The 26,883-nt window shown below is 46.4% G+C and overlaps 1 protein-coding gene and 1 non-coding gene across 2 annotated transcripts in view; both read left to right on the top strand.

Annotated features, from left to right (window-relative positions):
• Nucleotides 1-4,416, top strand: part of NUDT3 (nudix hydrolase 3) — a 113,846-nt gene extending 109,430 nt beyond the window's left edge. Inside the window, exons 4-5 of the mRNA XM_055329983.1 lie at nt 610-694; nt 3,828-4,416. Coding sequence (XP_055185958.1) covers nt 610-694; nt 3,828-4,006 — 264 coding nt within the window. The 3' untranslated portion in view covers nt 4,007-4,416. The remainder of the gene's footprint in view (nt 1-609; nt 695-3,827) is intronic.
• A 22,139-nt stretch (nt 4,417-26,555) lies between these two features.
• On the top strand, nt 26,556-26,657 carry LOC129513244 (U6 spliceosomal RNA). Its single transcript, XR_008665206.1, has one exon. It is a non-coding gene; the product is annotated as a U6 spliceosomal RNA (small nuclear RNA).
• The last annotated feature ends 226 nt before the right edge of the window (nt 26,658-26,883 follow it).

Here is a 26,883-nt window from a genome sequence, read left to right as displayed (position 1 = left end):
ATGGTTTATCCCATCCCCACCTCTCTTCCTCTTCTCCCAAGATTTGAGGAGGGGAGATGAAGTGTAGAGAAGATTGAAGGAAAAAAAAGAGATCAAGTAACTATCTTGAAAGGCGGAAGAAACAACGAAGTGAAGTAGGCTGGGATAGAAGTTTGGAGGAAAGTGGAAGGTAGTGAGAAATGGGGAAATAAAGATGAGCAAGGTTAGTAGAAGGGGAGATGCATGAGATAATGAGCTTGCTTGCATTACTGGAACCCCCACCCACCCACAGCCTCCTCTCTTTCTTGTGTTTTAGCGAGTTACATTTACTGGGTGCCTTTTTCTTGAGTGGTCGCAAACTTCCTTCTCACGGCCTTCCTGTGAGGGGAAAGAAAAAAGAGATTAAAGCTTGGGCTTTAGAAGGCCAGCCAAAGAGCGCAACCTGAAATGCAAGTGCAGCATGTTTGATAGGTCATCTGGTGCTCTTCCCTGTGTGTCTATAGGACGACTCAGAGTAAATGGAATGCCTGTGTCTGAGCTCTCTGGACATATGGCTAAAAGTGTGTTTCACTTAAGTAATCTCAGCTCTCTAAGGGAAAGCTCTTCCTCTGTCCTCTCTTTGCCCTTCAGAACCAGGAGAGGAAGCACAGAACGTATGTCTATGTGCTCATTGTCACAGAAGTGCTGGAAGACTGGGAAGATTCAGTTAACATTGGTAAGTTGTCCCCAGATAGCCTCCACAATGCTCCTCACCACAGGGCCGTTGCCACACAATAGGTCATGACCCAGAACCAGAAATGAGCCAGATAAAAGAAGTCATAGAAGGACATGTTTAATGAAAGAAGCATGTCCATTTTGAACTTAATGAAAATTAGTGTTTTGCAGTGTCCTAAAGGAAGCTGAAGGTGGGTACATGGTCAACAAATAGAAACGTGTCGTGTAAAAATAAAAACAGTTGTTTCCCAAGTCAAATTGGACCCTCCTCAGCAGATACTGTCTGTCTTCCACCATGCTAGGGCTGCTGCTGGCCACGAAACCCCAGCTGAGAGCAGAATCTTTGTTGTTCCTTGTGGTGTTTATTCATACTGTTGGAGAAAGCTGCTGACCTGGTGGGGTGAGCTGTTCCCTCCAGAGCCCTTTCGTAGATACAGAGTAGTAGGAGCAGTTTCCAGTTCAGCCGTGTTCCCCTTCGGGTGCCCCTCCCTTTCTCCTAAGGAGCCACTCTCTTTGCTCTCTCAGATTACTATGGAGTGTGTGTCTTTAGAACTAAAAATCTCAATGATTTAATGTTTAATCTTTTACCTCTGTAGGAAAGTATATTCTAGAAAAGTTTAATAATTTAAAAACTGGTTATGAATTGGCAAATGGAATAAAATCCATTTGCTAAAACCTTTTCCTTTATTGTGTGTATGTGCTTTGCCATCATGCCCCTCACACTGCTGATCTGGGCATTTTGTGGCCCTTCAGCTTTTAACAGCTTTGTATCTGGTAAGAATGCAATATGCTTAAGTAAATAAATTCAGTAGGGGTTTATTAAAAATAGACTCCTTGACAGCTAGTGCTAAAACTTAAAAAGGAGACAGAGATGAATGTGGCATGGCCCTGTCCTCAGAGCACTCTGTCAGGCGGGAGTCACACACTTGTGATATGAATTTTCAAGGTACCATTGCTCTATTAATATCCAGCAAGCCTTTCACCTTATACTACTTCCAGGAATTGAAATATTGAAATAATCTAAAATATGGAGAATAAGCCTATGAGCCTTCCTGCAGATGAGCCTTTTTCAGGTAGAAATTGGGTCTCAAACATTTGATGCCTCAGTGAAGGATAAGTGTTCTGGAGTACATTCATCTGATGGACTGTTACACAACTGTTAAACACGTACTTACGAAAACTGATCTACCATGGCAAAGTGCTTATGAGTCAGTGTTGGTGAATGAAGAAAGGGTACAGATATATATATATGTACACACACACACACACACACACACGTATATATACACACTAATTAAAGCTATATGAAAATAAGAAATTTGAAATGAAATTTTAAAAAGTACTCGGTTTCACCTAAAGAATTGGCAATGACAAAAGAAAAGGTAGCAGTGCTGACAGGTGTGGTAAAAATGACATTCCAGCACACACAAGCAGGACTGTGCATTGGGATGGCCTCTCTGGAAAGCAGTTTGGCATTATATAAAACGAGGCCTTCCGAGTTCAGTGTTTTATTCCTAATACCTCAGTTCTAGGCATCTTCTGGGAGGTTAAAAGAAAGAAAAAACAGGGACGCCTTGATGGCTCAGCAGTTGAGAGTCTGCCTTCGACTCAGGACATGATCCTGGAGTTCTAGGTTCAAGTCCTGCATTGGGCTCCTGCATGGAGCCTGCTTCTCTTCCCTCTGCCTATGTCTCTGCCTCTTTCTAGTGTCTCATGAATAAATAAATAAAATCTTTAGAAAAAAAGAAAAGAAAGAAAAAACCATAAAGCTTTTTTATTTTATTTTTTTTAAGAGAGAGTGTGTATGCTGGGGGAGTGGGGGGGTGGGGGAGGGAGAGGGGGAGAGAGAATCCTAAGCAGGCCCCATCTGCCCAGTGCAGAGCCCCATCTCACAATCCTGAGATCAGGACCTGAGCCAAAATCAAGATTCAGATGCTCAACTGACTGATCCATCCAGGCGCCCCTCATATTTTTTATAACTTAGAAGAGCACTTAAGAAACAGTGTGAAATAAAAAGAAAGAAGGAATAATAATAATAAGCAGACTCATAGCATGTACTATGGGCCACATATGGTTCAAATGTCTTACATATTAATTAATCCTCACAACAGACTTGTGAGATAGATACTATTTATTATCTGTATAGATGAGGAAGGTGGGGCACAGCTCAGTACCTAGTTCAGTAACTTGCCCCAAACTGACCATTCATAAGAGCCAGTAATATGATTGGAGCCCAGGATATTAGCTCCAGCGTCCAGGATTCTAACCACAACACTCTTATTAGAGCTTCTCGGGATTTAAAGCATCTGAGCATGATCCCAGTTATAGCTGTTCAGTGCAGTGTTTTTTTCAAATGTGATGAAAGAAAAACAAAGGCACAAAGCTATTGAGAGTAGTCATTTTTGGTTTCTAATGTTGTGTTAATCATATTCTTTACACTTCCATTTTCCCAGTATTAAGCAATGATCTTTTATTATAAGAGAAAAAAATAAAGGATCTTAAACACGAAAAGGAAAGAAAACAGACTGAAAGGGCACTTGGGTGGCTCAGTGTTTGAGCATCTGCCTTCGGCTCAGGGCATGATCACCAGGTCCAGGGATCGAGTCCCGAGTCTGACTCCCCACATGGAGCTTGCTTCTCCCTCTGCCTGTGTCTCTGAGTCTCTCTATGTCTCTCATGAATAAATAAATAAAATCTTTAAAAATTAAAATAAAATAAAATAGGTAACTGATTATAAAGCAGCCATCCTAGTAATTCTAGAAGCTGACACTTGTGTTGATTTATGCAGAAGATGGGGGTTGCTGGCTGGGCTTCAGGTGTTGCCATACAAGCCGGGCAAGGCTCAGAGGCGCAGGAACTCAAGAGGAAACCAGGAGCAGTGGTTCTCCCTGGAGGGCAGGTTTCACACGGTTCACTTCTCAGATGTCTTCCTTTCTTGGGCATTGGCAGCTGTATGGTATTTGAAACATATACTCTTGTGAGGAAAAATACCTTTATAATGCACGGTTTTAAAGTCTTGATGATGTTGCCTTCTTGTTTTCATCGACACTCGACACTTTCTCCCAAGTTGTAAGATCAGAAACATGCCACTGCTTCCCTTTTGCCCTCATTTCTTTTTCTCTCTGCCCCCACAGGAAGGAAGAGGGAATGGTTTAAAATAGAAGATGCCATAAAAGTGCTGCAGTATCACAAACCAGTGCAGGCGTCGTATTTTGAAACATTGAGGCAAGGCTACTCAGCCAACAATGGCACCCCGGTCGTGGCCACCACGTACTCGGTTTCTTCCCAGAGCTCCATGCCAGGCATCAGATGACTGAAGACTTCGCGTAAGAGGAATGGAAATTGGAAACTAGACTGGAGTGCAGATCTTCCCTCCCTTGCTCTTTTCACCTCTCCTCACAGGCCTCCTCTCCAAATAAGGCATGATGGGCAGCAGAGAAAGGGGTTCTTGATGGTGTTGCTGTTTGGTGTTAAGTGGGCTTTTTCTTCTCTTTTTATGGAGGGGGTGGGGGGTGGGTATGTAATTTGTAAGTACTTTTGTGCATGATTGCTCCCTTCCTTTTCACACCCCTACAATTGTCTAAAGAGACAAACAGCCTTCCCTCTGCCTTGGATTCTGAAGCGTTCCTGTTTGTCTCACCCCAGCCCTGGCCAGACATTTTTTCTTTGATTTTTAATTTTTTTTATTAAAAGATACCAATATGAGATGAAACCTTTCAAGAATTTGTCCTGTAATGCTCTATTGAGTCCTGTAGGTTGGTCACTTCCACCATAGGATACATTTATCTACACATTATATACTGGGCATATAATATGTAAATAAATGACTTTTAGAAGAGGAATTTAACTGTTTAATTTTTCAAGGTTTTGTTTTTTAAATTCGGGTGTTTCTAAAATGGAGAGCCTCACAGTTAACTTCCCTTTTTGTTTTTGATGCTAGTGTTTAGGTAAGCTTTCCTGTCCTCCCTTTTCCCAGTCACTGACTGTAGTTACATAGGGTACGGAAAGAGTGTAGCTACCTTCGTAGCAGTCCCAGGACTCATGGCCCTCTCTTCTGAAAGCTGTGTTTCCATGCCAAGAAAGAAACAGGAAGAAACCTATTTCCCTTTTTATTACCAAGCCAGGAGCAAATGGCCTCAGCTCAGACCTGGAGAAACAGTGGTAGAAATTGAATTCCTTCCCTACGTGTTGACAGTAGGGATTTGAACTGGATTCTTGGGATTACTATCTAAAAAACTGGAGCATCAAGCACTGTTTCTGTCCTGCTGGTGGGAATTTTTTCCATAATACTCCTTGTCACCGACAATGGCCTCTCCTTGTGCATACATGCCTTACACCGTGCTGAACTGGATATTGTCCTTGTGCTGAAGCATCCAGCTTGTACTTGGCAAGTGTGTGTGTACGGTCCTTTCCCCATCCTGGGTAACCATGTTAAGTTCCTGAAAAGTACACAGGAGGAAAATTCAGGTGTTTGCTTATCTTTGTAATGCTACAGCACTTGGAATTGCACCATGGAGCATGCTCAGAAATACTTAGTTTGTCTCCTGCTGGGATGCAGAAGGTTTCGATGTCTGCTGAGAAGTGGTATGGGAAAATGCTCAGTCGTTTACTAGAGTAGCGACATAAGCATTGGTCACTAGCAACTGTCGTGTTGGTTTTTGATACAGGCTTCATGCTGGCTTCATGTGCCAGTCCTGTTGTTTAGTTGGGAAGTAAACAGGAAAGGGTCTTGAGATGGAGGGCTGGGGCCAGTTGATTTGACACTGATCAGTCCCTGGCTAGGGCAGGAGTTTGTTGCTGTACCCTGAGTGGCATCTCCTTTGTCAAAACATAGCCAAGATGTGAAATTAAGATTGTGGTTCTCTTTATTTAAAAATTCTAATAAATACTCAAATTTTGAAAAGCTTTTGCTCTTCCCTCCCACTAGAAGATGTATGTGTATATATACATATGTAGATATGACATAGGCCTGTGTCATTTAGTGTTTAACATTTTGGGGAAGTCTTGCGGTGAACTTTAAATCTTGCTATCTGCTGTGTTTCATCTTCTCTCCCAGTCTTGAGACACAGAACCAACAAGTAGTGCCCACAGCTTCCTTAGGTTACTGTCCTACCTCTGGGAAAGGAATTCTGTCCCAAGTAGGGTCTCAGTGGACAGGAACAGCACCATGGGACTGGAGTCTAAATACCAGCCCACTGTTCGCATGTCCTGCTCAGAAACAAACATCCTGCTGCTTGTTGCCCAGTTGAGAGCATTTGGAGTTTCTGTCCATATGAGTAAAGGAGAAAATGTAATAAATTCAACCAAGCACTAAGTATCCAAAAAACACATCCTTCCAGCTCAATTCTACCTTTACGATCTGTTTCAAAAGTACTTTGCAGGAAAACAGGCAGTGCTCCTAAAAAGAGAAGTGCAGCGTTAATAGTAATTCGTGCATTTTTTTCATGATCTAAAGATGTTTTTACTGGGCTGGTGTCACAACACATTCCCCAACGAGTCCAGTTTGGATTGATGTTGGCGTCTTGGGTCAGGAAAGTGAACTGTGCCAAGAAGTATTTTTCAGTGACATGAATGGATCCTATTAATGCAGTTAACTGGGGAGATTGTGCGGATGCTTTCTTAACTGACAAAAAGAGGCTTTGTCCAATGCCAGAATTGTTGAAACTGGTGCTATTTTCTGTTGCACTGGGATCCTGATGAGTGGGGATTGGTGTTTTTCCCTCCCTGGCACCATAACACCATGGCTATCTTCACTGATGTGTAGTCATCGCCCTTTTGTGATGGATTACTTAGACCACGGTTGCGGTAGCCATTATATGCTTCCCCAAAGAAAGCAAGGAGAAACGGAAGAAAGCACAAAAATGATCCCACTTGCGGAGTATTTCTTTGACACCGATTTACCATGAATTCTGCAAGTACTCACCTTATTCAGGCTGGACACAAACAGCTTCTGGGGTACAGGGCAGATATAAAGTTTCTTTTTTTTTTTTTTTTTTTTTTTATTTATCCATGTGCAACACAGAGAGAGACAGAGACACAGGCAGAGGGAGAAGCAGGCTCCACGCAGGGAGCCCGACGTGGGACTCAATCCCGTGTCCCCAGGATCACACCCCAGGCTGCAGGCGGCGCCAAACCACTGCGCCACCGGGGCTGCCTATAAAGTTTCTTTCTCACAGTGAATTTGCCTGTCCTGGATTCTGTTTATTTCTAGGGTGTCCATCACAGTCCAACATGCTCAGAATAGAGAAAGATAGCATTGGATATTTTTAAATGAAACCTTGTTTTTAGTTTATCAATTTGCAGCCACTGGGAATGCATCAGTGAGGTCATGCCATCTTTTGGGACCAGGACTGTGTGTGTGTGTGTGTGTGTGTGTGTGTGTGTGTGTGTGTGTGAGAGAGAGAGAGAGAGAGAGAGAGAGAGAGAGAGAGAGAAGAAAGAGAAAGGACTACCAGGAGTCAGCTCCATTCGACTTTTTGTAGCCTTCCAGAATGGTGTAGCCCATGAAATAAGAATCTTGATCTTTCTTGTAACTAAACTAGCAGGATGGAAAAGTTAACGAATTGACAGTTTTGTTTTGTTTTTACAAGTGTCTGCTGCCCCATCTGCCCTGCATAGAAAAGGCTCCCGCACTGCTGAGTCTGAGCTGAGGCCATCTGGAGGGATCAAACAGTATAGGAGTAACACCCCCTGTGAGGCCACAGAAGGCCTGGAAGGTGGCTTCACTGCAGGATTTCCACCCTCTGCGTGGCCGGATGCAGTGCACTCTAGCTCTAGGCCTTGCCTCTCGCAGGCTCTGGGGAGGAGAGCAGGCTACTGCCCTCTGGGAGTCCTGCAACAGTTTTGTAAACACGTTGCTATACAGTCAAGTTCCTTCGTGACACATATTTTCTGTTTTGATGTTAGGAGTCAGTCCACATAAGGTCCCTTGACTAGCTTAGAAAAAAAAAAATCACCTTTTGTTTTGAAAAGAAGAAAAAAATGTCCACACAGAACCATTCTTCCTCTTCCTTCCCCTTTCTCTTGCCCACATGCAGTGCTCATTGGAGCAGCCCCCCAACTCCAAACCTCTCTTCCAAGGAGTAATGTGTCTTCTGCTAGATCTGGATGTGCAGCTCACACGTCGTGCTGGATGTGCTTGTCATTTCCACCTAGTGCTGGAGTAATGCCTCTGCTGGTCTCCCCACCTGATCTTTTTCTAAAACAGCATAGCCCGAGCTACATTTCTTTTGGTTCCCAAAAAGGATTTAATAATCACAACGGGATCTTTGCCACAATTGTGTGAATCTGAGTATTCCTGAATTATTCTCGAAGTCCAGACTAGTTGAGAGAAAATTTAGAATAAGAAGAACTACCTGGAAAAGTCACAAAGGGCCGAATTTTTGCTTTAAGGGAAATGGAGATTAGCTGTTAACTGATGATCAAGCCTCGTCCTGGTTCCATCTGCATTTCAGAAAATACCACACAGGTTTATAACAAATAGGAGGCATGTTTGCTCAAGAGGCTCTGGGGTGAGATTATCTAATGGTGATGAAATAATGCAACAGCCCCTGTGGTTCTTATTCTTGAAACTCTAAGAGGTCAGACCTGAAGCTACATGGGTCATACTGCCCAGTTGAGGCGACAGTCTTTCCTTCTCAGCCCTGCTGGAGAGGAACCCATTTCCTCAAGGCCGGGGGGTGGGGGCTGGGGGTAGGGGGGCTTCCAGGCTGTGCAGTTATCCATGTTAGTGACCTCATCCCTGGTCCATCCGGGCACCCATTTCACTTGGAATAGGCCGGAAAGCAGCCCAGGGCCAGCCTCTGTCCTCTTGGGGGTGAGCCTTGCAACAGAGACCTCGCCATCCTGGAAGAGCTGTTTTTTCCATATCACTTTAGATGTCACCTAAAGCAGTGAGACACTTGAGATGTTCAGGTGGTAAATTGGGAAGCATTGGCTGCAGTCCATAAAAGCTACTGTTGTCTGTTGATTAGGTGGCTTGAGATCACCACAGTCCCTGGCAACCTGAAGATTTTAGGCTCTCCTTTAAAGGCCAGAAGCCTTCTACTTCTGTCCCTACAAAGGCAGCTGCACATTTTGGCCATAGCTGATGACCTTTCGGGGATGTGAGAAGCCTAATCAGAACATTTGAGAAAATGATACCTCTCACCTTCAGATTCATCAAATAGTTTGTCCTCTTAGTCCCCTTAAAAAATTAACAAAGAAAGAAAGAATGCCATTTGGTTGGATTTGGACATGCTCCTTGAGCTGAGGCTACAGTCACATGATTATGAGTCTGCAATATGAAGCTTTCTAAGTGGAAAAGGCATGTCTCTCCCCTGAAGCTTTGTTTATAGTGAAGATTTATGGAGCTTTAGTTGTCTGAAAAAATGAGACGGTCCACTTGAAGGGGAGCTCAGAGGGATGCTACATTAACTCAGAATTCACACCAGGAGGGATTCTGCTGGAGAAGAAAGTGCCTTTCGACAAAAAAGCAAGATTAATATCTAAAAGGTAGACAGGCATTGCTTCTGTTCCTCCACCAATCAGTTGTTTAATAATTAATTCTAGGTTTCCTTTGGTTTACAGTCTCAGTTCTTAATCCCACAAAGAGGTCCCTAGAACACCAAAAGTGTCTAAAACCCTGGAGGTTGGCTTTAAAAGATACAAAATCGGTAGCATTGTAACTTTCCAAGTTCACCATTTTGATGTGCTGCCCATCCTTCCACACACTTTGCACCCAGGCCAGATGTGAAGACTGTATTCATGGATTTAAGGAACATAAATTCTGTTTCTGGAACAATTACCTGCTAAATTGCCTACTGCCTGTGGAAGTTATCTTTGGGGTATACCTTTCAGAGAACATTTCAACAATTAGTAAAATTGTTGTGGGCTTGAGGGCCCAATCAGGCATTTAGATCAAAATTGGAAGTCTTTGGGCCTCTTTAGGGAAATAGCATGATGGCTAAATCCCAGTGCTCAGCCTTGAGACTGTATGTCCCCGCCCCCATCCCCAGTATGGGGTGAAGTGGCACCTTCAGGAAACCACTTTTCCAGTGAGATTGCCTATAAATCCCAACTTGAAAATGGTAGCCTCTGTCATGCTCTTTATTGTCCCGTTGTGGGGGGGAGAGAAAAAAAGCTTTTCAGGGTTAAACCTTGGCCTCTAACCTCTTTGTTGGGGAAAATGTATCACTAACAAATTATCTAAAGATCCAGCGGCGTAACAGATAATGACTTGTGCCTAGGAAGGTAGAGGCTGATAATCAAGACACCCACAAACCAGAAGGGTCTGTCCCACATACAGCCTCCACAGGGAACAGATCTGAAGTTAGGTTTTGGAGAACTTCCAAGGCATTGAAATGAAGGGAGGACTTCAAGGGCCTTTGCTCAGGCAAGTGGGCGGCTTGTATCCCTCCCAAGAACGTGAAGCTCCAAAGGGAATGGCAGCCATTGAAGCCGCAGCATGCAGACAGACCTTCCCTTTTGCTGCTTCTCACATAGCTTATGCATTTTTTGCTCAGAATCCAAGGGGACCGTCCTCTCCAAAATCTCATTTGCTTCAGGTGTTTTGTTTAGCCCCTGAGAACCTCCCCCTGTCACTCCCACCTACAAATGGACATAGATGTGTTGCTTGGGACACATGCACGAGTGAGTCCAGGGCCCAGCAGCACACTGTTGTGTTTAGTGGTTAGTAAAACACTTGGTCCACTCTATAACAGTATGTGGTGCAGTTTTTTCACATCAGGTCTGTTTTTATTATTTTGTGGTCTGAAAACTTTCAAACTAGTTTATCCAAGAAAAGGCAGATGGTTAGAATAAGTAAAATTTAGTTCCTAAGAAGGAAAGATAGCTGCCAGTTTGCCATGTGCTTAAGGAAGTCAGGAGCATTTGAGGATGTTGGGAGCTGTTGTAAAAATAAAGCAAGTGGCTCTAGCCTACCCAAGTGTATCAGAGAGAGTATGGAAGCCGGTTCATAGCATGTTTAAATTTGCTCTGGCCAACCCCACCTTCATTTCAAGGATCTTACCTCCCCTCCTCTACAATGACATTGGTAGATGATCTCTGAGGAGGCACTGAGGCCCCAGCTCCATTTGCTGGGCTGTAGGACATGGCCTCTAAACGGTCTGAGGGTTTTTTTTTTTTTTTTTTTAAGGGATTTCCTCACTGTGATTCCCTCCATGTCACTCATCTACCATCAGCATCCGAAAGGTGAAAATCCCTGGGACCATTCCAGTTCTGAAACCGATGAACTAGATGTGCTTCCTCTCCTTTTGCAAGTGTATTGTCCAGATGCAGTCTCCCTTTGGCCGAGTTCAACTGGTATTTCCAGAGAACCCCCTAAATTGAGGCATGTAGCTAAAATGTTTTGACTTTTTTCAAAAAGTTAAACATAGTCTTTGTCCCTTCCCCCTAGTGCTCATACATTTTAGCTGAGTCTTAAAACATCAAGTCTGATAATATCTCCAGAAGTGAGATAAGAGCTGGGGGCCCATGCCCCCAAGGGACCAGTCCCCTGGGGGAACCCACATGCTCTAACCAGACTGTTTTGATCCTACCAGTAGTCTGCTGTTGTCCCCTTCCATCAGGGCTGCCTAGAAAAGCAGACGACTTACCCTTCCCGTCATTAGGTCACCGGAGTCCTTTGGTGACCATTCTACGGAGTGAGTGTATGGGTATCACCTGCGTAGGCGGTGTGCCTCCTGTTTGTTAGAAAGGGTAGAAAGTGTAACACCCAATGGGCTGAGTATTCATATCCTTGGCAAGGTTGGCAGAAATAACCCCCGTGAGCTCAACAAAACTGAGGAAACTGAGGGACAGCACTTGTATGGAAGGAGTTGGTTATGGTCCTTTTACCTCTTGGGACCTGATGCTGCAGCTTGAAACTGGGGTTTGGAATAATATCACCCTTAGCCCAATCCAAATGCACTCCAGGACTTTGAAGCCTCCAACCCATGGCTGTAGGGACTTATTTTCCATTTTTTTGTTTCCAAAACAGCCTTGCTTGGTATTGCATGGAAAGTTCCAGTTTTCCTTCCCGCCCACTTGGGGCCACCTGCCCAGGCCTGGCCTCTTCCCCAGTATCTTCTCGTAGGAAGACCCGCATAGTGCCATTTTGAGTTAAGGGCAGTGGAATTTGGTCCAGAGAAGGCAGCCAAAACTGAATTTTCTTGTTTCCTCTTCTCAAGGCGGGTGTTTTTAGGCTTCCTTCATGCCTCGCTTTCCTGTGGGGACAATCAGGGCTGTGGAGGAAGGGCTGAAAAGAAAAGGAAACAGTCCAGCCAGGAGCACAGCTGATGGGAGTCCACTTTCCCCTCCATAGCAGGCCAGTCGTATGTAGCAATTCTCCTGTACTAAGGTGTCTGCTTCTGTGGTGCCAGCAACAGAGGACAGACAGACCCCTCTGTAGTCTGGATAGAGCTTTGGTATTTTCCCTAAGGTTCCACCATTCCCATATCCCACTCCTTTTTGTAAAAACAAATGCTTCATCCTGTGAGCGTGCTGTTCCTTTCTATGTGTTCATCAGTTTCCTTCCATTTGAACTGTGTGGGAGGGAAGGGCATTGGAATTGTAGGTTGTAATCTTGTGCCAACCAATAAAAACCAGTATTTCACACACAACCTTGCTTAGTGTCTCTTCTTTCCTGAGGTTTTCCTTGAGCCTTTCACATCAGTCTGGTTTTGATTTTACACCCCACCCACCCCCACCCCCACCCGCCCACACACACACACACACACTTTCTGCCGAGGTCTTGAGAGTTGCCCTGGAAGTCAGAGGTGCCTGTGGAAGATGTGCTGTTTGGGGACTTCAAGTGAGAAGTGAATTGGAGAAGCCCATGGCAGGCAGTGAAACTCCACGTTTTGTCTCCGCTTGCCAGCACTGCTGAAGGTGCCCGGGGAGATTTCTTGGGTGGACTGCCAGTGCCCAGCGCTGAGAGGGCCTCTCCCCCTAAGCCAGCGAGGCTTTCCTAAGAGCCCAAAGGGACATGAAAGGGACATATGTATGTGAGCCACATACAAGACAATACAAGAGCACAGCAGGGTGTCGCTTTCCTGTGTGGGAGCAAGAGGTGGGAGGGAGCAAGAGGTGGTAGGGTCAGGAAACCTTTATTTCAAGAACCTTGTCTCCCATCCTTTCCAATGACTGGTGGGGAATGCTGATGGGCGGGGACCGTGTTTTGAAGATGTGTAGTGATAGGACTTGCAGGCAGAGAACAGGCATGGTACCATCGGTGAGAGAGCGACACTGAGTGACCTGGAGACAGACGAGGAGCATTTTGAGCTGTCATGAAAAAGAAAGCATGATGAGGCTAAATTATGGAAGACAGCAAAAGCCAGGCCAGGGAATTTGGCTTCATACACGTGAAGCATTCTTGAACAAGATAAAAATAGTCCTGTAATAACAACCATGTTTGAGGAGGAGGCAGCAGGAAAGGTTGGAGAGAAGTGGTTTGGAAGCATGATATCCCATACATGAGGTGATTTGGGCTGGGGGTGAATGAACCCGGGAACGAAGAGAGGGATAGAGAAGCAGGAGTAAACAGCGTACCACAATCACGTAAGCCTGTCCATCCACTGAGGCAGGCTGGCCTCCCTGGGAATCGGGCGGCATCAGCACCGGCCAAGTTTTGGTAAGCCAGCGAGCCTGGTATGGTCCGTGTACCCAAAGGGTCACTACCAGAATGAGACTCTCATGAACCGAGCTCATAAAAAGACTGAGATGGATGTTCCTGGACGGCAGTTGGCTCTTTTGTATGATGATGAATGTCAAACCAAGTTAACCTGGCTAGTGCACACTGGCTATATATATGAGTAGCCAAAAATAGGAAGTTGGTTGCTGAACAATAGTAACCCGATGATTTCATTCCACCACAGGGCAGATGCCCTACCAGCTGGTCAGGGTGCCCTTTCTCCCTAAATTCTGATTCTGTAGGCCTCCTTTGTCCATCCTGTGATGATTACCCCTCCTTTATCAAAGGATTCTTTCTTTTGCCAGATTTAGTGTGCATAATGAGGCCATGAGCTTATAAACGCTGACACAAGTGATGTGCTATACTTAGGAAACTACCAGATGGCAATCTCTAATTGGGATCTGGGGTTCCCGGAACTCTCCACTCGCCCATGTCCAATTATGATGGGCCATTGTGCAGGTGTCCCATCACCATCACATTTACTACATGTTGATCGCTCTGCATTGAAATCAGAGGGTAAATGCAAACTTTAGTATTATCTTGCTGCAGCCCAGTCTTCCAATAGCCTATAGGACTTGTGGCTACTGAGAGGTCCCCAAAAGTTTGAGTATGGGTGAGCAGAGGAAATTAGCTCAAAGGACACCAGTGCAGCTCTGACACTGCTGGAACCAGCACCACGAACAGTGTGCCACAACATGCATTGCAATTCCTCTGCCCTTTGTTAGGCAGAGTGGCAGCTCTGCGCATCCAAGCCAGACTAAGCTGACACAATTCTTGCTCATCCCTCAGTCAGGCTGGTTCCACCATCCTCTCTAGAGACCTGGTAGTTGTGCCCAAGAAAGCCTGGCATTATAAACCATGGCCTTGTTCGCTTTCTGATCTCAGACAACATTTGGAGTGTGAAAGGGGTGTATCTTATCTCCTACGTCTTGTGACACCCAGCTAACATCTCCGCATCTGAGGATGCTGTCATGTGGCTCCATGTTCTATGTCCTGAATACCAGCAATGTACTAAACCCAGGACATGCAGTCCTCACAGAGGCACCTGCTTAGGTGACAGATGGCATGAAATAGAAACGACAGCCTAGGGAGGTAAAAACACTAGGGGCGGGTTTGAGAGGGGATGCTGGGGAGAGCTCAAGAGGGGGACCATAGGAGTGTGGGAAAGAGTAAGGGAGGAAGGACTGTCCTACGTCGAAAGGTGAAAGGTCGAAAGGCCGCCTGCTGGAATAGCAGGTGTGAGCATCACAGTTAGACCTTGGCTCAGCTTCTTGCCAGCTCTGGGATCCTGGACAAGTCACCATCCCTGTTCCCTCCTACTCAGTGGGGAGAAGTCTACTTTTCATGCTTGTTGTGAGCGTCAAATAAGTGGAGGAATGTGTGTGACGTCAAAGTTGCCGTGGGATCGATCACTCAGTGGTAGCTGTGAGCAGACACCTGCTTGGAGAAGGCCAAGGGCTGTGCTGAGTTCACGAAGTCACAGCAGATAACAAATAATCACCATGCAGATGACAAGTATGATCAAAAGGAGGCTGAGGGAGGGACTGTCTCCTTCCCAGAGGAGCCATCATCATAAGGGATGCAGAGGGATGAAGGGGACAGCAAGTGGGCCTAGAACATGACACCAAGAGTGGGCGGGGATGAGAAAGGCAGGAGATGCCACAGGAAAGGTCAGCCGGGGTCAGGTGGCTTTGCAGGCTGTTTGAACTTTACTCCGCATGACTGGGAAGCCAACAAAGGTTTTAAAACAGAGCAGTGACTGCATTGGGTTGGACAGTTGAGGAAGATGATGCTACTGTGTACCGAGTGGCCTTCGTGCTCCAGACCTTAGCACCAAGCAGCATGTCCACGGCTTTACGTTTAGTCTCTGCATCCCCACGGTGCATAGGACCTGTGATCATTACCATTGTCTGATAACCAGAACAGAGCCTTAGGGAAGTAGACTACTTTTGGAGGGAATTGAACAAACTAATTTGAAAAAATCATAGGGTAGGGCACCGTAGATTGAGCATCTGCCTTCGGCTCAGGTCATGAACCCAGGGTCCTGGGATCAGGTCCCATGTCGGGCTCCTTGCTCAGCGGAGACCTGCTTCACCCTCTCCCTCTGCCCCTCACCTCCTACTCATGCTCTCTCTCACTCTCTTTCAAATGAATAAAATCTTAAAAAAAAAAATCATAGGGTAAAGTACCAAGGATGTCTAAAGATAATGTTGAAAAACTACAAGAGGGCAGCCCTGGTGGCTCAGTGGTTTAGCGCCGCCTTCGGCCCAGGGCATGATCCTGGAGTCCCGGGATCGAGTCCCATGTCAGGCTCCCTGCATGGAGCCTGCTTCTCCCTCTGCCTGTGTCTCTGCCTCTCTCTCTGTGTGTGTGTCTCTCATGAATAAATAAAATCTTTAAAAAAAAAGAAAAGAAAAGAAAAAAAACTACAAGGGAAAATACAGGAGGACTACAAGGGAAGGCCTATGTTCTATCAACACTGAGACAAGATTGGGGGAGCCTGACTGGCTCCGTCTGAAGAGCATGCGACTCTTGATCTCAGGGTTGTGAGTTCGAGCTCCATGTTGGGTGCAGAGATTACTTAAGTTAAATAAACCTAAAAAAAAAAAGAAAGAAAGAAAGAAAGAAATCAGGTGCCATAAAAAAAAAAGACTTCATATAGAGTCATAGCAACTAAAATGATTTGATAGAGAAATAAAAGAGAAAACAGAACAGGGGAACAAGAAGCCATGCACATGAGGGAATACAATAAAAGCCAAAGGAGCTATGCAGCGGAGTGGGGAAAGACCGGGTTCTTCGGTACATGGTGTTAGAACAACTGCCTAGGGATCCCTGGGTGGCGCAGCGGTTTGGCGCCTGCCTTTGGCCCAGGGCGTGATCCTGGAGACCCGGGATCGAGTCCCACGTCAGGCTCCCGGTGCATGGAGCCTGCTTCTCCCTCTGCCTGTGTCTCTGCCTCTCTCTCTCTCTCTCTCTCTCTCTCTCTCTCTCTGTGTGTGTGTGTGTGTGTGTGTGACTATCATAAATAAATTTTTAAAAAATTTAAAAAAAAAAAGAACAACTGCCTAGCCAAATGGAAAAAAATAAAATTAGCTTCTTACAACATATGTAAAAATAAGTTCACAAATGTGGAAAATGAGTCCTAGAACTTTTAAAAAATTGATTGATTGATTTTTGAGAGAGAGCAAGGGAACCCACTTGCATGAATGGGGGAGGCAGAGGGAGGGGGAGAAGCAGACTCCCCGCTGAGCAGAAAGCCTGACAAAGGGCTCCATCCCAGGACCCCAGGATCATGAACTGAGCCAAAGGCAGATGCTTACCCCACTGAGCCCCCCAGGTGCCCCAAGTCCTAAAACTTTTAGAATAGAATATAGAAGTAATATATCTGAGGTTACGCAGGTAATAAATGGAGAAACTGCCTGTAGTGGAACCTAAGGAGCCTGGTGCCAGAGCCTGTCCTCTCACCCACTCAGTAGTACTCTGTCCTGGTCACTTCAGAGTGTAAGGTGGCCCAGTGCAAGCAGACACTGAAGGTAGGTGAATGAAGGCTGGATTTGTGTCTGGTCCACAGGTACCCCGTGAAGGATCACTGGGGAGGCAGAGGGAGAGTGTCTCATGATACCAGCGTCACTCAGTCAATAGGTTGGGCACTGATGGTGTGCCAAGACCCTGCCAGGTGTCCATGTGAGAGATGCCATCAGGAACTTAACGTTGGGCACCTAGGTGGCTCAGCGGTTGAGCCTTTGGCTCAGGTCAAGATCCCGGGGTCCCAGGATCAAGTCCCACATTGGGCTCCCTGCAGGGAGCCTGCTTCTCCCTCTGCCTCTATCTCTGCCTCTCTCTCTGTCTCTCATGAATAAATAAGCTCTTAAAAAAAAAAAAAGGAACTCAACATCCATTGAGGGTGTAGAGGTGGTCATGACACTGGGCAGGTGTGAAGAGGATAAAACTAAGGCAACAGCAATGAATCATCCCATGTAGGGCTAGGGAGGATTTTTGAGATCATCTGTCCAGGCCTCTCGTTTTACAGATTGGGAAATAGGCACAGTGAGAAAGGCCTTTCCTCTTTTTTCACCAGTGTTCTAGTCTGGAACTCTGAGCAGAGAATATACCTCCCTGGCCATGTCCTGTTCCTCTTGTCTTTGTTGACATGATGATATCTTTTTTAAAAAAGATTTTATTTAAAGATTTATGTATTTATTTGAGAGAGAGCAAATGCAAGCGAGCAGGGGGAGGGGCAGAGGCCGAAGGAGAGAGAGAATCCTGAAACAGACTCCATGGCGAGTGCTGAGCCCTACCTGGGGCTCCAGCCCAGAGCCCTGAGACCATGACCCAAGTCAAGTCAAGCATTGGCCTCTTAACTGACTGCTCCACCTAGGTGGCCCATTTTATTTTTAAGTGATCTCTACACGCAACACAGGGTTTGAACTCATAACCCCGAGGTCAAAAGTCACATGCTTTACTGAGTCAGCCAGGGGCCCCTGAAAATATCTTTTTTAAAAAATGGTTATCCTGCTCTGGCCACAAATCACTGTCCAGCCAGTGGCAGTCTAACCCCTGCTCATCACTTCGTTACTTACTCATCCACCATCATCTACTCCCATCCTCCTTGTCCTCCTGTTCTACAGCCTCCCTGTAGAACTGCATCCCTGAATTAATCCATTCATTCCTACCCACCACCATGCAAGAGCTATGCCTGCCCAGGGAAAACCATGTACCATGGGCTCATGTCTCCCCTCCACTGAGCCTCCAGTACCACCCATCAATGGTCAGTGACTGTCACACTGACAAGTCCAAAGGCCACTTTTCTTCTCATCTGACGTCACCGGCCCCTCCCTTCTCCCACTGGTGTGCCCAGCAACACTTCTGATTCTCCTACCCATAGCTTTCAGAGTAGAGTTCCAACTCCTTAGATGAGCACCCAATATCTTTTGTGATTTGGCCCCTGCCCACCTTCACAGACCCTTTTTCTGCCACCAATCTTGCGCTGCTTCTCCTCAGATCTCATTGAACTGCTGCGGTTCTCCAAATGCATCATACACCATTGCACTGCTTCACAGCTCACAGGTGCCCTCCTTTGGGAAAGATCTCTGAGATCCTCTCCCCTAGGCGGAGTTGTGGAAATCCTGTACACGCCCTGACCCTGAAGGCACCCTCTAGGGCAGGGCGACTATCTCTCTGTTCTTGGTATCCAGCTGAGTGGTTCGGAGCAGGTACCTAAGAAATGTAGGTTGGAGGAAGCAAAGAGCCAAATGATGTTTTGGGAATGTCCACAACACAAGGAAATGCATCCCTAATGTCACCCTGTACTCGGGACAGCTATAGCAGCCACACACACCCCGACGGGGAAGGAGTCCGGCCGCCTGCCCTCCGGGATCTCGGGAGGGGGAGTTTGGGGCCGGGAGAGGAGGAGCGCCATAGCAGTCTCTTCCCTTGGGATAAGGGTGATGTTCTAGCGGCACAGCACCCACCGAGGCCTCTTCCGCACCCTTGAGTTTGTGGGTTAGAGGAGGGGAAAGGGGAAGGTGCCTCCTCACAGAGAGGGAACTTCCCCCCATTCCTGCTATTCCCCTTATGTCTGAGCTCAGGACCCTGGGAACCTTCCGGCCCCGGGGCAGGACCTACCAGAAGGCTGGTGCCTCCGCTGGGGCCTGTGTCTGAGACCAGCAAGGGGAGCCACGCTGGAATTAAGGCCCGAGAAGGGCAGGGCATGGTGGGGATTTGCAGATCGAGGGGTGGCGTCAAGGGTAATTTTACCCGGTGGGGAGCTCGACCTGAGACAGGTACCGTCCGAGCCGCTTCCGAAGCGCTCCCCCACCAGTTCCAACCACCCCTGGGCCGCCTCCCCGCCGAGCCCGAGGCGTGGGCTCTTCGGGCTCCACGTCGTCGCTGAGGGAGCCGGTGCCTGGGGCCCTGGGGGGCCCGGGCCAGGAGCCCGGGGGAGGGGCCAGCCGGAGGGAGCAGGGACCTGGCCAGCCGCGCCTGCGCGCTGCGGGCGGACGGACGGGCCCCGGCCGCGCCCCGCCCCCGGCCGCGCCCCGCCCCCGGCCGCGCGCGTGCGCCTCGGGGGGCCGGCCCGGCGCGGGCCTCGGTCGGTGCCGGCGCTCGGGTGCGGCTGCCTTTGGCGCGCTCTGCGGCCGGAGCTTCCGGCGGCACCTGCGAGGCGGGGGAGCCCCAGCGGGGCAGGAGCCCGCCCTGCTCTGAGGCCCCGCGCCTTACCGCGCGGCACGAGCCCCCAGGCCCACTGGCCTCTACCCAGAGCGGGCGGCCCGGGCCGCTCTACCGGCCGAGGGCCGCCCCGGCTCCCCCGCCCCGCCCCGGCTCCCCCGCCCCCCGGGCCGAGCGCCGGGCCGCGCAGCACAGCGTGGGGGGGCGGCTCGGGGTTCAGCTCGCGCGGAGCTCGCGTCCTGGGACCCCGCCCGCGTCGGGCCGCCCGGCGGCCCCTCCCCTCCTCATGCTCACTCGCTCGCTCGCGCTCTCAAATGAATAAAATCTTAAAAAAAAAAAAAAAAAAAGTGGGGGGCGCCTGGGTGGCTCAGACCTGCCTTCGGCTCAGGGCCCGGGGTCGCGCCCCGCACCGGGCCCGGCTCAGCGTGGAGCCCGCTTCTCCCTCTCCCCCTGCCCGCCGCCCTGCCCACTGGCGCCCCCACGCCCTCTTTCGCCCGGTGTCGAATAAATAGATGAATCTTTAAAAAAAGAAAAGATAAAAGAACTACTTAAAAAAGGCGTGGAGCTGGGAACGCACAGGAGCTGCAGGCGGAACACCAAGTGAGCCCATGTGAGTAAAAGCCTAGAAGGAAGCACCCTCTGAAGCTGGGATTAGGGGTAATTTTACTTCCTTTTTTGTTGTCGTATATTCTCCAACTCTTGAGAGTAACTTTTTTTTTTGCAATCAGGAAAAAAAATCAGGAAGGAAATGGGGTGCCTCGGTGGCTCCGCGGGTTGAGAGTCTGACTCTAGGTTTCAGCTCAGGTCATGATCTAGGGGTCGTGGGATCAGGATGAGCCCCGAGTTGGGTCCCACACTCAGCAGGGAGTCTGGGATTCCCCGTCCTCTCTCTCTGCCCCTTCCCATGTTCACATGCACACGCTGTCTCAAATAAATAATTAAGTCTTTAAAAAAAATACGGGGTCAGGACGCCTGGGTGGCTCAGTGGTTGAGCGCCTGCCTTTGGCGCAGGCGTGATCCCGGGGTCCTGGGATCGAGTCCTGCATCAGGCTCCCTACGGAGAGCCTGCTTCTCCCTCTGCCTGTGTCTCTGCTTCTCTCTGTGTGTGTGTCTCATGAATAAATAAAATCTTTAAAACAAAACAAAACGGTGTCATTATAAAAAAAAAGGAAAGGAAATAGTCCCTTCTTCATCAAGATAAGAAGCTTTTGCACAGCAAAGGATACAGTCAACAAAACTCAAAGACAACCTACAGAATGGGAGAAGATATTTGCAAATGACGTATCAGATAAAGGGCTAGTTTCCAAAATCTATAAAGAACTTATTAAACTCAACACCAAAGAAACAAACAATCCAATCATGAAATGGGCAGAGACATGAAGAGAAATCTCACAGAGGAAGACATAGACATGGCCAACATGCACATGAGAAAATGCTCCGCATCACTTGCCATCAGGGAAATACAAATCAAAACCACAATGAGATCCCACCTCACACCAGTGAGAATGGGGAAAATTAACAAGGCAGGAAACCACAAATGTTGGAGAGGATGCGGAGAAAAGGGAACCCTCTTACACTGTTGGTGGGAATGTGAACTGGTGCAGCCACTCTGGAAAACTGTGTGGAGGTTCCTCAAAGAATTAAAAATAGACCTGCTCTACGACCCAGCAATTGCACTGTTAGGGATATACCCCAAAGATACAGATGCAGTGAAACGCCAGAACACCTGCACCCCGATGTTTATAGCAGCCATGTCCACAATAGCCAAACTGTGGAAGGAGCCTCAGTGCCCATCGAAAGATGAATGGATAAAGAAGCTGTGGTCTATGTATACAATGGAATATTCCTCAGCCATTAGAAACGACAAATACCCACCATTTGCTTCAACGTGGATGGAACTGGAGGGTATTATGCTGAGTGAAGTAAGTCAATCGGAGAAGGACAAACAGTGTATGTTCTCATTCATTTGGGGAATATAAATAATAGTGAAAGGGAATATAAGGGAAGGGAGAAGAAATGTGTGGGAGATATCAGAAAGGGAGACAGAACATAAAGACTTCTAACTCTGGGAAACGAACTAGGGGTGGTGGAAGGGGAGGAGGGCGGGGGGTGGGGGTGAATGGGTGACGCGCACGGAGGGGGACACTTGACGGGATGAGCACTGGGTGTTATTCTGTATGTTGGTAAATTGAACACCAATAAAAATTAATTTATTAAAAAAAAAAGGAAATAGTCCCTTACATTTATGCAGCATCTTATTATTTACCTAATATTTAGTCCTTCTATGTTATTTCTTTCAATCAACAATAATCTTATTTGTGAAGTGATTATTATTAGTTACATTTTGGAGGTAGGGACTCCATGAAATTCCATGGCGGTGAATGACTGACTTGAAGGCACAAAACAGTAGTGAGCAGTGGTGGGATCAGGGAAATTTGACCCAGCCTGGCCCTGAGCCTGAGCAACACGACTGTGGCTGATAAGCTTCTGCTACAGTCTCGGTTCCTCTTTCTTTTTGTGTCTCCCCCTTCCCAATCCTTGGCCATTGGTCCATTGAGTGACATCATTAACTCCATTAACTCATTTATAAAATAAATGTGCACTGATAACCCACTGGGCATGCCATTATTTTTGAGGCATTATTTACTCACATATTTTTTAGTTTTATTGAAGTATAATTAACATACAATAAATCACACATATTTAAGGTGTATACTTGGATAAGTCTCGACATATGTGTTCATATAAAACAATCACAACGGAGTCAATGGACCTGTCAATCACCCCCAAAAGTTTCTTTGTGCCTTTCTGATCCCACTCTCCTGACCATCAGTCCTCTAATACCCAATCAAACATAAATCGCTTTCTGTCATTACAGATTAGTTTGCATTTGCTAGTTTTATAGAAGTATAATCACACACCACAAACTGTGTATGTGTTGCAAAGTATAGATTCAAGTTGATAATTTTTGCACAGATATCCAATTGTTCCAGCATCATTTGCTGAGAAGGCTGTCCTATTCTTAGTTTGTTTAGTATTTTTATCATGAAAGGACGTTGAGTTTTTATCAGATGCTTTTCTGCGTCTATTGGAATGATCACGTGGTTGTTTTCCTTTGCCCTATAAATGTGCCAACGTTTATTTTCCTAGGAATTCACCCTTGCATTCCCAAGATAAATATCTTGCATAACCAAGAAATATCCCACGTGGTTACGATGTATAATCATTTTTAGTGGGCCATTGGATGTGACTTACTAGTATTTTGCTGAGAATTTTATATCTATATTCATAAGAATATATGAGAATGAATATATCTATATTCATTTTTTTCATAAGGAATATTGGTCTAGAGTTTTCTTACAGAGCTTTCTCTGGCTTTGGTAAAGAATGGTGGCCTCATAGAATGTGTTAGAAAGTGTTCTGCTCCTCTTCTGTTTTGGGGAAGAGTTTGAGAAAGATTGGTGTTAAATCTCCTTTCGATGTTTGGTAGACTTTACCAGTAAAGCCATCTGGTCCTGGACTTTTCTTTGTTAGGAGATGTTTTAATTTATTGTTTTGTGGGGACACCTGGGTGGTTTAGTGGTTGAGGGTTGAGCATCTGCCTTTGGCTCAGGGCGTGATTCCAAAGTCCCGGGATAGAGTACCAGGATCGAGTTCCGCATCGGGCTCTCTGCATGGAGCCTGCTTCTCCTTCCCTCTTCCTGTGCCTTTGCCTCTCTCTGTGTGTCTTTCATGAATAAATAAATAAAATCTAAAAAAAAAAAAAAAAAAAAGGCAGCCCAGGTGGCTCAGCGGTTTAGTGCTGCCTTCAGCCCAGGGCGTGATCCTGGAGACCCAGGATCGAGTCCCATGTCGGGCGCCCTACATGGAGCCTGCTTCTCCCTCTGCCTGTGTCTCTGTCTCTCTGTCTCTCATGAATAAATAAAAAAATCTTAAAAAAGAAAAAAAAAGATTTTTTTTGTGGCCTAACACGGTCTGTCCTGGAGAATGTTTTATGAATACTTGAGAAGAGCATATTTCTGTCGTTGGGAGTGTTCTGTATGTCTTTTAGGTCTAGTTGGTTTCTAGTGTTTTTTACATACTCTATTTCCTTATTGACCTTCTGTATAGGATATTTAGTCCATTATTGAAGGTAGGGTACTGATATCTCCAGCTCTTCTTGTAGATTTGTCTATTTTTCCTTTCATTTCTGTTGTTTGCGTCATACAGCTCCTTCATGACTGACCCTTTTATCAGTATATAATGTCCTCCTTTGTCTCTTGTAACAGTTTTTTTTTTTTTTAAGATTTTATTTATTCATGAGAGACACACAGAGAGAGAGAGGCAGAGACACAGGCAGAGGGAGAAGCAGGCCCCATGCAGGGAGCCCGACGTGAGACTCTATCCAGGGTCTCCAGGATCACACCCAGGCCTGAAGGTGGCGCTAAACCGCTGAGCCACTGGGGCTGCCCTCTGCAACAGTTTTTGATTCAACATCTATTTTGTCTAGGGGTGCCTGGCTTGCCCAGTCAGTAGAGCATGAGACTTGATCTGGGGGTTGTGAATTCAAGCCCCATATTTGGGGTAGAGATTACACAAATAGGGGTGCCAGCGTGGCTCAGTCTTTGAGCGACTGCCTTTGGCTCAGGTCCTGGGGTCCTGGGATGGAGCCCTGAGTCAGACTCCCTGATTCTCCCTCTCCCTCTGCCTCTCCCCCCGCTCATGCTCGTGCTCTCTGTCTCTCTCTCTCTCTGTCTCTCTCTCTCTCTCTCTCTCATAAATAAAATCTTTAAAAATAGGGCAGCCGGGATCCCTGGGTGGCGCAGCGGTTTGGCGCCTGCCTTTGGCCCAGGGCGCGATCCTGGAGACCCGGGATCGAATCCCACGTCAGGCTCCCTGTGCATGGAGCCTGCTTCTCCCTCTGCCTGTGTCTCTGCCTCTCTCTCTCTCTGTATGACTATCGTAAAAATAAAAAAAATTAAAAAAATTAAAAAAAAATTATAAAAAAAAAAAAAAAATAGGGCAGCCCCGGTGGCCCAGTGGTTTAGCGCTGCCTTTGGCCCGGGGTGTGATCCTGGAGACCCAGGATCGAGTCCCATGTCGGGCTCCCTGCATGGAGCCTGCTTCTCCCTGCATGGAGCCTGCTTCTCCCTCTGCCTGTGTCTCTGCCTCTGTGTGTGTGTGTGTGTGTCATGAATAAATAAATAAAATCTTTTTTAAAAATCTTTAAAAATAGGGATGGCGCAGCGGTTTGGTGCCTGCCTTTGGCCCAGGGCGCGATCCTGGAGTCCCAGGATCGAATCCCACGTCAGGCTACCGGTGCATGGAGCCTGCTTCTCCCTCTGCCTGTGACCCTGCCTCTCTGTCTCTCTCTGTGTGACTATCATGAATAATTAAATAAAATCTTTAAAAAAAAATCTTTAGGGATCCCTGGGTGGCGCAGCCGTTTGGCGCCTGCCTTTGGCTCAGGGCGCGATCCTGGAGACCTGGGATCGAATCCCATATCGGGCTCCCGGTGCATGGAGCCTGCTTCTCCCTCTGCCTGTGTCTCTGCCTCTCTCTCTCTCTCTCTCTCTGCGTGACTATCATAAATAAATAAATTAAAAAAAAATTAAAAAAAAATCTTTAAAAATAAACAAAACAAAATAATATAAAATCTATTCTGTCTAGTATTAGTAGAGCCACCTTGGCTGTTTTTGCTTACTCTTTGCATGGAATATGTTTTTCCATCCTTTCAAAGCTGTCAGCTTATTTGTGTCTTCGGGTCTAAAACAAGTCTCTTATAAGCAGTATATACTTGGATTTTTAAAGAATATTTTTGACCATTTTAAAGTGTACAGTTCAATGGCAATAAGTACATTATTGTGCAACTATCACCACCATCCATCTCCAGAACCTTTTCATCTCTCCAAACTGAAACTCCATACCCATTAAATAATAATTCTCCACTTACCCCTACCCCACCAGGGCCTGGCAACCACCATTCTACTTTCTGTCTCTATGACTTTATTACTAGTGTATGTAAAGTACTACATATTTCATAAGTGAAATCATAAGCTGTCCTTTATAACTGTTTTTTTTTTTACTTTGCATAATGTCTTCGAGGTTCAGACATGTTGTAGATGTGTCAAAATTTCACTCTTTTTTAAGGATGAATAATAATATTCCAGGGACGCCTGGGTGGCTCAGCAGGCAGTTGGGCGTCTGCCTTTGGCTCAGGGCATGATCCCAGAGTCCCAGGATCAAGTCCCACGTTGGGCTTCCTGTATGGAGCCTGCTTCTCCCTCTGCCTGTGTCTCTGCCTCTCTCTGTGTCTCTCATGAATAAATAAATAAAATCTTTAAAAAAATCATAATCATAACAAAGTGATTACTGATATTAAAGGATTTACTTTTGCAATAGTGTTCTATTTCTTTTAATTTTTAAAAGATTTTATTTATTTATTCATAGAGACACAGAGAGAGAGAGAGGCAGAGACATAGGCAGAGGGAGAAACAGGCTCCACACAGAGAGCCCAATGTGGCACTCGATCCCAGGTCCCCGGGATCACGCCCTGGACTGAAGGCAGCGCTAAACCGCTGCAGCACTAAACCGCTGAGCCACCGGGGCTGCCCTGCAATAGTGTTCTAGATGTCATCTTTTTTGTTCCTCAATCCTCCCAATACTGACTACTCTTGTGTTTAATTTTTTTTCTAGTGTACCATTTTGATTTCCTTTTCTGTATATTTCCTACTTGTTTTCTTAGTGGTTACCATAAGGATGACAAATAATACCCTAATATTAGTAGCTAATTTTTCATCAGACACCATGAAGGTCAGAAACAAGTAGATGATATAAAGTACTGATAGGGGGCAGCCCTGGTAGCTCAGTGGCTTAGCGCTGCCTTCAGTCCAGGGTGTGATCCTGGAGACCCAGGATCGAGCTCGGGCTCCCTACATGGAGCCTGCTTCTCCCTCTGCTTGTGTCTCTGCCTCTGTGTGTGTGTGTGTGTCTCTCATGAATAAATAAATAAAATCTTTAAAAAAATAAAGTACTGATAGGGAGCTTGCTTCAGCAACAGATATATGGAAATTGGAATGATACAGAGAAGATTAGCATGGCCCTGCACAAGGATGACATGCAAACTCATGAAGCATTCCATATTTTTAAAGTTACACTTACTAAAAAATAAATAGCTAAAATAAAGTACTGATAAGAAGGGGGGAAAACTGTCAACCAAGAATTCTATATCCAGAAAAACTATCCTTCAAAATTAAGAAGACATCCTCAGATAAACAAAAATTTACGGGATTTATTGCTAGTAACCTGCCCTACAAGAAATGTTAAAGTGAGTCCATCAGAGCCATCAAAAGGCCAAAGCCAAACAAAAAGGC

Source organism: Nyctereutes procyonoides, unplaced genomic scaffold (assembly GCF_905146905.1).
Source record: "Nyctereutes procyonoides isolate TBG_1078 unplaced genomic scaffold, NYPRO_anot_genome, whole genome shotgun sequence".
Classification (NCBI taxonomy): Eukaryota; Metazoa; Chordata; class Mammalia; order Carnivora; family Canidae; genus Nyctereutes; species Nyctereutes procyonoides.
This window is presented reverse-complemented; position numbering and strand designations above follow the sequence as displayed.